Here is a 12391-nt window from a genome sequence, read left to right on the forward strand (position 1 = left end):
ATGCAGAAAACTATAAGAAGTTGATGAAAGAAATTGAAGATGAAAGAAACAGATGGAGAGATATACCATGTTCTTGGATTGGAAGAATCAACATTGTGAAAATGACTCTACTACCCAAAGCAACCTACAGATTCAATGCAATCCCTATCAAACTACCTAATGGCATTTTTCACAGAACTAGAACAAAAAATTTCAGAATTTGTATGGAAACACAAAAGACCCCGAATAGCCAAAGCAATCTAGAGAAAGAAAAACGGAGATGGAGGAATCAGGCTCCCTGACTTCAGACTATACTACAAAGCTATAGTAATCAAAACAGTATGGTGCTGGCACGAAATCAGAAATATAGATCAATGGAACAGGATAGCAAGCCCAGAGATAAACCCACTTGCATATGGTCACCTGACTTTTTTTTTTTTTTTGCGGTACACGGGCCTCTCACTGCCGCAGCCTCTCCCGCTGCGGAGCACAGGCTCCGGACATGCAGGCCCAGCTGCCATGGCTCACGGGCTCTGCCACTCCATGGCACGCGGGATCCTCCCGTACCGGGGCATCAACCTGCGTCCCCTGCATCGGCAGGCGGACCCCCAACCACTGCGCCACCAGCGAAGTCCTGGTCACCTGATATTTGATAAAGGAGGCAGGAATATACAATGGAAAAAAGACAGGCTCTTCAATAAGTGGTGCTGGGAAAACTGGACAGCTACATGTAAAAGAATGAAATTAGAATACTCCCTAACACCATACACAAAAGTAAACTCAAAATGGATTAAAAACCTAAATCTAAGGCCAGACACTATAAAACTCTTAGAGGAAAACATAGGCAGAACACTCTATGACAGAAATCACAGCAAGATTCTTTTTGACCCACCTCCTAGAAAAATGGAAATAAAAACAAAAATAAACAAATGGGTTCTAATGAATCTTAAAAGCTTTTGCACAGCAAAGGAAACCATAAGGAAGACGAAAAGACAACGTTCAGAATGAGAGAAATTATTTGCAAATGAAGCAGCTGACAAAGGATTAATCTCCAAAATTTACAAGCAGCTCATGCAGCTTAATATCAAAAAGACCAACTACACAATCCAAAAATGGGCAGAAGACCTAAACAGACATTTCTCCAAAGAAGATATACAGATTGCCAACAAAGATATGTAAGGATGCTCAACATCACTAATCGTTAGAGAAATGCAGATCAAAACTACAGTGAGGTATCACCTCATAACAGTCAGAATGGCCATCATCAAAAAATCTATAAATAATAAATGCTGGAGAGGGTGTGGAGAAAAGGGAACCTTCTTGCACTGTTGGTGGGAATGTAAATTGGTACAGCCCTTATGGAGAACAGCATGGAGGTTCCTTAGAAAACTAGAAATAGAGCTACCATACGACCCAGCAATCCCACTACTGGGCATATAGCCTGAGAAAACCATAATTCAAAAAGAGTCATGCACCCCAATGTTCATTGCAGTAGTATTTACAATAGCCAGGACATGTAAGCAACCTAAGTGTTCATCGACAGATGAATGGATAAGGAAGATGTGGCACATATATACAATGGAATACTACTCAGCCAGAAAAAGAAACGGAGTTGAGTTATTTGTAGTGAGGTGGATGGACCTAGAGACCATCATACAGAGTGAAGGAAGTCAGAAAGAGAAAAATAAATACCGTATGCTAACACATATATATGGAATCAAAAAAAAAAAAAGGTTATGAAGAACCTAGAGGCAGGACAGGCATAAAGACACAGACGTAGATAATGGACTTGAGGACATGGGAAGGGGGAAGTGTAAGCTGGGACGAACTGAGAGAGTAGCATTAACATATATACACTATCAAATGTAAAATAAATAGCTAGTGGGAAGCAGCTGCATAGCACAAGGAGATCAGCTGCGTGCTTTTTTACCACATAGAAGGGAGGGATAGGGCGGGTGGGAGGGAGATGCAAGAGGGAGGAGATTTGGGGATATATGTATATGTATAGCTGATTCACTTTGTTATAAAGCAGAAACTAACACACCATTGTAAAGCAATTATACTCCAATAAAGATGTTAAAAAAATGTATTAACAACAACAGAAAAACTAGGATAATTGCGTAAGAGACTACAATAAAGATATTACACAACAACAACAACAACAAAATGCTAAGCTTTCAGCAGCAAAGCCAACATCTACAAAAGTCTGGAGGGAGTCAGGATTTTAAGTTTGAATTGCTCTTAGGAATTCATATCTTTCCTGACATATCACAGTATAAACTGAATATCCAGGTCCTTTCTAGAGCTGACCCAAAGCCACTAACTGGCTGGTCTTGCAGTCTTCTCTAAAGAGAAGGAAAATATGAGTTCACTGAGTCCAGGATCGGCCCATCTCAGCAGTTAGTTTCATATAAGCAGCTGTAAAACGGTGCCAATTTCTGGGAATATGGGGAGGAACAGGGAGTATGTTGCTGGAAGAGGTGGCAAGGAAACTGTGTTTTATTAAGTTTTGTTGCAAAGAAAAGGCTGTTAGGGTAAATGGCAGTGATTTTCATTCAGTTTAATGCTCTCTCACAGTGGTAACACAAAACAGCTCTCACTTTCCAGAACCCTTTTTTCCCCACAAGATTAATTATATCTCTGAAGTATTCCACCTTCAAAAACTGCAGTATTCATCTTTTGTGGTTTTATAAACTTTTATCAAAGCTATCTAGATTTTTAGGCCATACTAACTATAGGTAGAAACTATCATAACTGCAATGCACTGAGGATTTTTCTTCTAACACTACCACGTACAAGCTCTAAGGATCCTTTATTATTTCATATATATATTGGGAATTTGCCCATGTCCATTTTAATTCTATTCATTTCTTTTATGATGTTTTAATAAACCACTAGTGACTACTCCCCCCCCAGACCCCTCCCCTCCCAAAACATGCTCTTCAACTTAAAACTTTGGTCCATCTTTTCAGCATGGGTTTGAAACATTTCTTTTTCTTGAGTAGCAGAGGCTACTTTAGCTCAATGTATGTATTTCGATTTGTTTCTAACACTTTTCCTCGTGGTCCTTTATGAACACATTGGATTCCCCCCCACCCCTGCCACGTTACCAGGGTGTCCACTGTTAAACATCTGTCATTTTTCTGCCCACTTGTACATCTTTCTGGGATATTCTTGTAGTTTTTCCAAATTCCAGTATCTAGGGGAGTTTAGTGTCATAAATTTGGGTGTTTTATTGTATACAACTTTTTCAGATTATAAGTAAAAACATTATCATTCTAAGCACTGATGGTTGACTAACCATCTTATGTTGATGGCTACTTCTTTACTCAGAGAAGTGACCTGTAGTTCTGTACAATTCAGGTCTTTATCCCAGTGACTTAATATTTAAGACTAATTTACTGTGGAGGCTGGTTCTGATACATGAATTTACGAAAATCTAATTGCATTCTGATTTTCCTTTAATTATACCACTTGTCTGCTCAGTCCTATGTCACTGCAAATGGTTAGACCTAAAGGAAATCCAAGGGTATGTTTTATTTCAAATCTCACGCTATTTATACATTCCTATTACATTCCTTTGTATTTCTGAAAAAATTTTAGCCTTGTATAAAAAGATATTTGTACTAGTATAAGGAACACTTATTTGTTTGTAGTAAGTTTTCTTATTGTCAATTTATGTATTTATAAGATATGTAAGATCTGAAGTCATTTCTTTCAAAATTAAAAATTTTTTTTTCCTTTACCACTTTGTAATTCTATGTACAAATTGTGTTCAAAACATGTCATACAGGGCTTCCCTGGTGGCGCAGTGGGTGAGAGTCCGCCTGCCGATGCAGGGGACGCGGGTTCGTGCCCTGGTCTGGGGAGATCCCACATGCCGCGGAGCGGCTAGGCCTGTGAGCCATGGCCGCTGAGCCTGCACATCCGGAGCCTGTGCTCCACAACGGGAGAGGCCACAATAGTGAGAGGCCTGTGTACCGCAAAAAAGAAAAAAAAAAAGTCATACACAATTACTGAGCACCTGCTGTATGTAAGCTTCAGCCTAAGTACTGTATACATTTGAAAAGAGTCTAAAAGACTCTTTTTAGAGGAAGATGGTAGAGGAAGATGAGTCATTATAAAATAATAAGGCTGGATAGCATATGATAATTTTTTAAATTAGTAAAAGAAATGAGTCTAGGTGGCTGAAATCATGGTGGAATAAAGTTTTTTCAAGAAGCTTCATGGACAGGCAGTGATGTAAAGTTGATATATGAATTCTCAGTACTTGATTTTAAACATCAGAATCTAATTTTAGCTGGCTAGGAAGAAAATAATTTTATTATAAGGTTGGGAGTAGCTCACAGAATTGAAGAAAATATCAGAAAACCAGGATCATAAAATGACAGAAACCAAGGAAAGCCTGGTAGCAGAGACAGCAAAAGTCATGCATCAAAACAGCCTGATTAGGAATCTGTTACTGGCCCAATCACAGCAGAACGCTGCTAGAAACCATTGCCAATGCCACAGAATGGCACAACTATGAATGAATTCTAAGTTTTCTGTTAGTTATGGTGCCATCCATTCACAACTCAAAACTCAGGCAGGAGCAGTACAATTGGTGACACCAAGGTTACATATTAGCAATCAGTTTGGGAGAAAGAAAATATCTACTCTCTTAGCCTTTTCTAATGCAACACGGAGGCTTGCCTTCTAACAGACACTCACATTCTCCCAAAATAAAAATGGGTTTTGGGGTTTAGTAGTCAATAAATGACAAAATACCCACTAAAGTCCACTCCTTTTCCTGCCCAATATACACATACTTACTACACATGATTACACTTCAAAAAATTATCTCATCTACCATAATGTACAACCATTGCTCGTTCAATTCAGAATGCACTGATCTTTCTTCACAGGAAGACAATTAAAAGTCTCACAGGTTACTATATTTAGTTCCATATCCAGGATAGCAGGGAATGTCCATTCCTCCCCAATCCTACAGTAATCCCATCACAATATATTCTGCAAACAATGCCCTGCATTGTAGTTACAGCCATTGTCAAAATCTTTCATACAATAATGGGAGAAACAAAGAAAAAAAATAAAAAGGAAGTTAGTTAAAATACACGCATGCCACAGGAAAGAAAGAAATACGGGTGAAGGCTCTAGCTTTTTGTTTCTGAAACTGGTTGTGAGACCCAAAATAATACCTAGCTGGTATTACTTTGTCTAATATCTATTTCATGTTCCCTTGCTTTCATCCAGAACTCTCAACACGTGTAGGTTTTCAATCCAGTGGCGTGACCAAAACCTCATTCTTGAGGGATTTGAGGCTCTGCCTGTGTAAGGCTGTTGTGATATTCCACTAACTTAATATGAGAGTCTAACAAGGAAGCAACTCGGGGCCTTTGGGGTTTTGTCCATACTCCTCCTGGCTCCCATTGTGTAGCAGTAACTCAGTTTCCCCTTGGTGGGTTCTCAGTCACTCCAGTCAGTACCTTAACATCCATTTTGCCTGTGAGCCCAGTGCTTAAGGAATTTTAAATGGCCAAATATGTTCTCAGCTTCCAATTCAACAATAGCATTGTTGTACATAACATCTGTGGAAGCATTTCTCCCTTGAGCACAACAGGCAGCATATGGAGATAGGAAGAAAATGTTTTGTGGGTAGGTTTTTTTATGAACTGAATTCTTTGACTAGGAGTAGTATCATGTGGGGAATCTTTAATAATATACAAGGCCATAGTAGTTAATGACTGGTGTCTGTGACAGACCTTGCCAATCAGAGGTCCACAGGGTTCTGGCACAGAGACAAGTTCTCTTAGGCTAATAACTTCCTTCTGAGAAATAGGCTCTTTGTATTTGTCCTTTTTGGAGAATGAACACCTGATCTTGAACTCCAAATACCCTATGACTCCAGCTATCCATTCTGAACAGGATATTATCTGATTCACTTAGTCATGAATATAGATCATGGTTTCTCAGCCTCGGCACTACTGACATTTTGGCTGATTATTCTTTCTAGTGGGAAGCTGTCCCAGGCATTACAGATGTTCAGCAGCATCTCTGGCCTCTATCAACTAGCTGCCAGTGGCATCCCCCAATTATGACAATAAAAAATGTCTCTAAACACTGCTAAATATTTAGCTAAATTGCTAAATTTTGCCCCTGGAAGGCAAAATTGCCCTCAGTTGAGAACTACTGCCTTAGGCCATATTTTGAATTCCATCATTCAGGAGAACTAGTCCTAAAGGCCTGAGTAGTTGTATGATCACATTCCCAGTATGCATTCTCCTGTCACACTGCCTCTTTTCATTCAACTCAAAACTATGGCCTCGGGCTTCCCTGGTGGCGCAGTGGTTGAGAGTCTGCCTGCCGATGCAGGGGACACGGGTTCGTGCCCCGGTCTGGGAAGATCCCACATGCCGCGGAGCGGCTGGGCCCGTGAGCCATGGCCGCTGAGCCTGCGCGTCCAGAGCCTGTGCTCCGCAACAGGAGAGGCCACAACAGTGAGAGGCCCGCGTACCACAAAAAAAAAACGAAAAAACCCCCAAAAAACTATGGCCTCATGAGAGTTCCTTATGGATAACTGACTGATTCGGAAAAAAACCCAAGCTTGACTCATAGGTAGTTTGGATATTATGTTACTACCAGTCAAAAATGAGGTGGTAGAGGGCATTAAATCCCCTGTTAATGGGTGGCAGTGAAGAACAGGGGAGGAAAATCCTCCTAGGGAGTAGAACTTCAAGCAGTTCATATTGTTGTCTCCTTGGCCTGAAGAGATATGCTATGAAATAAGGATTATGCATATTCATGGAGCATGAACTAGCAGTTTGGCTGGATTGTCAGGGGCTTAGAAAAGAACTGGTGCCAACTTAAGAAAGGTTGGGAAGGGGTATACAGATGGATCTCTTAAAATGGATCCAGAATGTGAGAATACGTCTGAGCTATGTTAATGCTCACAGCAAAGCCCTCACTGTGAAAGAAGCTCTGAATAATCAGGTAGACAAGATAACATATTCTGTAAATGTTAGTCTCCTTCTGTCAAGCCAGTGCTTAATGGGAGGATAAACAAAGTGCAAGGATGGAGTCTACAGATAGAGCTGCACTTTCAGAGGCTTTCCTGGCTACTCTCACATCCCCTCCCCACCTTCACTCCCGTACCCCCACTTTACTAAGAGCCCTTTTATGGTATCATATACTGGGGGGGTCAGCCCTGCAACCTGGTAGCCAACTAACTGCATTAGAAGGGGTAACATTTTAGCAGTTTTGTCCTCATTGGTAGACATATTATGGTCTTAGATTTGCTTTTCTTGTCTATGATACTTCTAGCAGCACCATCATTTATGGATTTACTGAATAGTGTATACATTATCATGGATTCTCACACAACACTGCTCTAGTCAAAAGAACTTACTACACAGAAGAGGTCAGATAATGTACTTAATTCTTGTTTTGTTAACCTATCGCTTATCAGCTGCTGGTTGTTTTTTAGTTCCCCTACCAGGGATCGAACCTGGGCCCCAGCAGTGAAAGCGCTGAGTCCTAACCACTGGACCGCCAGGGAATTCCCATTAGCTGCTGTTTCTGAACATTGGGATAATCTATTGAAGACTGGTATGAAGCCAGTTGAGACACAACATTTAAAGTTGGGGTCTTTGTCATACAGAGTGAAGTTAAGTCAGAAAGAGAAAAATACCGTATGTTAACACATATATATGGAATCTAAAAAAAAAAAAATGATTCTGATGAACCTAGGGGCAGGACAGGAATAAAGATGCAGATGTAGAGAATGGACTTGAGGATATGGGGAGGGGTAAGGGTAAACTAGGACGAAGTGAGAGAGTAGCACTGCCATATATACACTACCAAATGTAAAACAGATAGGTAGTGGGAAGCAGCTGCATAGCACAGGGAGATCAGCTCAGTGCTTTGTGACCACCTAGAGGTGGGATAGGGAGGGCGGGAGGGAGATGCAAGAGGGAGTAAATATGGGGATATATGTATACATATGGCTGATTCACTTTGTTATACAGCAGAAACACAACTCAGTAAAGCAATTATACTCCAATAAAAATCTTAAAAGGGGGGGGCAGAAGAACTGAATAGACATTTTTCCAAAAAAGATATACAGATGGCCAACAGGCACATGAAAGGATGCTTATTATTGCTAATCATTAGAGAAATACAAATCAAAACCACGAGATATCACCTCACACCTGTCAGAATGACTACCATCAAAAAGAACACAAATAACAAATATTGACAAGGGTGTAGAGAAAAGGGAATCCTAGTACACTGTTGGTGGGAATGTAAACTGGTAGAGCCACTGTGAAAAACAGTACAGCGGTTTCTCGAAAAACTAAAACTACCATATATGATTCAACAATTCCATTCCTGGGTATATATGCAAAGAAAACAAAAACACTAATTCAAAAAGGTAAATGCACCCTAATGTTCACAGTAGCATTATTTACAATTGCCAAGATACGGAAGCAACCCAGGTGTCCATCAATGGATGAATGGATAAAGAAGTGTTTTACATACATACATATATATATATATATATATATATATATATATATATATATATAAATGGAATACTCAGCCACAAAAAGGAATGGAATATTGCCATTTGCAACAACATGTATGGACCTGGAGGGTATTATGTTTAGTGAAATAACTCACACGAAGAAAGACAAATACTGTATGTTATCATTTATTTGTGGAATCTAAAACATAAATAAATGAATATAACAGGAAGAAGACTCATAGGTACAGAGAACTAGTGGTTACCAACGGGGAGAGGGTAGCAGGGAGTGGCAAGATAGGGATAGGAGTAGGGGATTAAGAGGTGCAAATTACTTTGTATAAAATAAGCCACAAGGATATATTGTGCAGCACAGGGAATACAGCCAGTATTTCATAACTTTAAATGGAGTATAATCTATAAAAAATTTTGAATCACTATGTTTTATACCTGAAGCTAATATTGTAAATCAACTATACATCAATGAAAATTAATTAATTAAAAAAAATAAAGTTGGGGTCTTTCTGGATGTAGTGTATATTTTTATCTAACAACTGACTTTTGATGCTGTCTGAACCTTGAGCTGATCTTGCAAGGAACAATAACAAATGACAAGGATTCATTTTATCATCCTGACCAGGCTTTTCCACTAACAAATAGTCCCCTTGCTTCCTCCTCCTTGACCCTCTAATAGTTTTTTGATTCCTGCCTACCAGTTCTGAGAGTCACTGGATATCCTTCCAATAAATTCCTTTTCCTTAAGTTAGTCAGATGGTATATGTTGCTTGCAACATAGGGTCCTGATATAATGAAGTAAACAGAAATGGAAAAATGGAAAAATTTCTTTTAAGATGTTTTACTGGAAGTCCGTCTTTTTTTTTTAAATAAGTCATTATCTTGGTGTTTTAGAACCTGAAAAAAATTTTTTTAATTTATTTTTATTTTTGGCCGTGTTGGGTCTTCGATGTTGAACGTGGGCTTTCTCTAGTTGCGGCGAGCAGGGGCTACACTACGTTGTGGTGCGCGGGCTTCTCAATGCAGTGGCTTCTCGTTGCAGAGCACGGGCTCTAGGCACACAGGCTTCAGTAGCTGTGGCACACGGGTTCAGTAGTTGTGGCTCGTGGGCTCTAGAGCTCATGCTCCGTAGTTGTGGTGCAGGGACTTAGTTGCTCCGCAGCATGTGGGATCTTCCCAGACCAGGGCTCGAACCCATGTCTTCTGCACTGGCAGGTGGATTCTTAACCACTGTGCCACCAGGGAAGTCCAAGTCTGTCTTATCTTTTCAAAGACCCCACTTTTGGTACTGGATATTGTTGTGGACTGCACGTTTGTGCCCCCCAAATCCCACCAAATTCATTTATTGAAACTAACTCCCCACAGGATGGTATTAGGAGGTGGGGCCTTTGGGAGGTAATTAGGTTATGCATGGTAAAGCCCCCAAGGTGGGATTAGAATCTTTCTAAGAGGAAGAGAGCTAGCCCTCTCTCTCCCCACCCAAGTAGGATACAATGAGAAGACAGCTATCTTCACTAGAACCCAACCATGCAGGCACCCTATTCTTGGACTTCCAGCTTTCAAAACTGTGAGAAAACCAAATTTCAAGAATGGCAGGGTCACCACTGGGCTTCAGGAACTAGAGGAATGTCATCAGTAGCATCAGTGTCAGCCTTATTCTTTCCCACTGAGTTTGGCTAAACCCTGGCTGCCAGCATCTCCTGGGCTTGTATCTTCCCAGCTTAATTTACCTTAATTTCAACTTGAAAAATCCTGGGAAGGGACTGGCCTAATTTAAGTCATGTCTCTATTCCTGTTGAAATCACTGTGGCCAGAAAAGATAAGAAACTAGAATTGGCCCAGCTTTGGTTAGGTACTTATCCTCAATCACTCTGCTAATGAAGCAGGATAGTTTATATCTGGATTCTATGTTAGACTGGAGAGAAAAATTTCCCAAGAAAGAGGAGTGCTAGTCCAAAATAAACAGAGTTCCGGAAGAAGTATCTTACAGATATATATCTATATTATATATAGATATAATGTCTTACAGATATTTACATGTAAAGGGTCTACTATATGTTTCTTAGTCATAAGACAGAAAGATCTGGAAGAAGCTATCCAAATTTGATGATGGGGTGGGGGAGGGGGGACGACTTGGGAGGTGGAGAGAAAAGCCCTTTAGAGCCAAGGTTAGGGGGAAAGGAGGAGGTTGGGTGAGGAACGCAGGAAGTGAAAATAGGTTCATATGACAACCGCTCTGGAAGGAATACTTAAGCCATGGGATTTGTGTATATGTATGTGTGTATATCTTACACCTCCCCCCATATTAATCTAAACACTTCAGATAATTTAAATTAGAGCAGCATTTGGCATTTCCAATAAAAGGTTTTTGAGTAGTAAAAAAATGTTAAGACTTTTAGAAACATTATTAAATCATTTACTCAGTAACAACAATCAGCAGATAACAGGAACACACTGCAGATACTCATTTCCCATTTGGCCTGAATAAGCAGTTTTGCTACACAATGCTATCCTAATGCAGGTTTTTCTGTGGCCAGGGAAAACAGTATTTAAAATAGTCCATCTTTCTAAAATTGAAGTGACTATTCTAAACAGGTATTTAGAAAGGAAGTGGGAACAATTAAGGCTTAATTACTATGAAAAAACAAAACAGCACAATTACAAAAGAACATTTAAATAGGAAAATAAGGAAACTATACATTAAAAAATTATACATGTACACACTGTATCAAAATACCTTTTCTATTTTGGTAACCAAATTTTGGAGATTAAAAACAAACTAGTTCAAGCATTTCTAAACATAAAAACTTCAGGTTTATATTTATTAAAAACAAGATAATATCAGTTTTGTTGAAGTAATCATATATACACCATGATAAATATTTGGAATTGTGAAAATGGAAATAGTGAATAGCTTTAAATTTCCTGAATATTTTCATGGCTTAAATAATTAAACTTTTTTGTTGTTTTTTTAAAATAAGTTTACTTAGTTTTAAACTCAGGCCAGTGTGCTTTTCTTAAAAGACAAAATACTTATTAAAAACGGTAGGTATTAAGGTTTGCACGAGCTAAAAAATAACATTTACATTTGCCTAGATGTAACAATTTAAAAACATACAAATTCAAGATATAGTAGGAAAATATGTAAAAAACCACATAAAGAACCATAGCCCATTAAAAAATATAAATGCACCTTCTATATATCGAAAACTAAATATTCTGATTTAAAAGTAGCTTCTGTAAAATGTCAAAGTAGTAGGCATTGTTTGCTTTCCTAATATAATGAATAAATAAGAAATATTTCTATCTCAAACAGTACTATCAGTATTTCTTAGCAAAAATGTAGTATATACATATACATGAGAAGGCAGGCATTGATACAGGATGTTCTGCATCCAAGTTTTCGAGTTTGAGTTCCATTAAAATGTGTTCTACAACTTATAAGGACAATGCACACAAAAGTAAAAAGATGAGGTAAACGTCTTACACTTTTAAGCATTACTTGAAACTTAATACTTAGATATTCCCAATGCCTAGGCTCTAGAACGATGCTTAAAAAGTCCTCCATAATGATGATGATATGACACGTATCTGAAGCACATAACGAGCAGCAGGTTTCTTGGTCTTCTGAGTAGGCAATGATGTTCTTCCCTGTTATTACAAAGCAATCGTGACTAAGTTTTGTCAAGAATATTGCTTCAGTGTGGGTTTACATGAGGCACCAAGCTACAGTAAGAGCAGCTACAATGCCATTCAAAATTGCCATACTATAGCCCATGTGGAAAGAATGTCCAGTCAGTTTCCTAGGGGGAGAAAAAAACAAACGAAAAAAGGAAAATGTAATTTGGTATAACAAAAACACCATCAGTTTTTATCAAA

At 39.0% G+C, this 12391-nt stretch overlaps 1 protein-coding gene across 3 annotated transcripts in view; it reads right to left on the reverse strand.

Annotated features, from left to right (window-relative positions):
• Positions 1–10905: 10905 nt before the first annotated feature.
• The window catches only part of ARL6IP6 (ADP ribosylation factor like GTPase 6 interacting protein 6), a 44898-nt gene continuing 43412 nt past the window's right edge, over positions 10906–12391 (reverse strand). For all 3 annotated transcript variants that reach the window (XM_067741924.1, XM_067741925.1, XM_067741922.1), the window contains one exon: positions 10906–12315. Coding sequence is in view for 2 of the 3 variants with exons in the window: in XM_067741925.1 (XP_067598026.1) it covers positions 12222–12315 (94 nt within the window). In the remaining variant the exon portion in view is untranslated. The remainder of the gene's footprint in view (positions 12316–12391) is intronic.

The sequence above is a fragment of the Pseudorca crassidens genome, chromosome 6 (genome assembly GCF_039906515.1).
Source record: "Pseudorca crassidens isolate mPseCra1 chromosome 6, mPseCra1.hap1, whole genome shotgun sequence".
NCBI lineage: Eukaryota > Metazoa > Chordata > Mammalia > Artiodactyla > Delphinidae > Pseudorca > Pseudorca crassidens.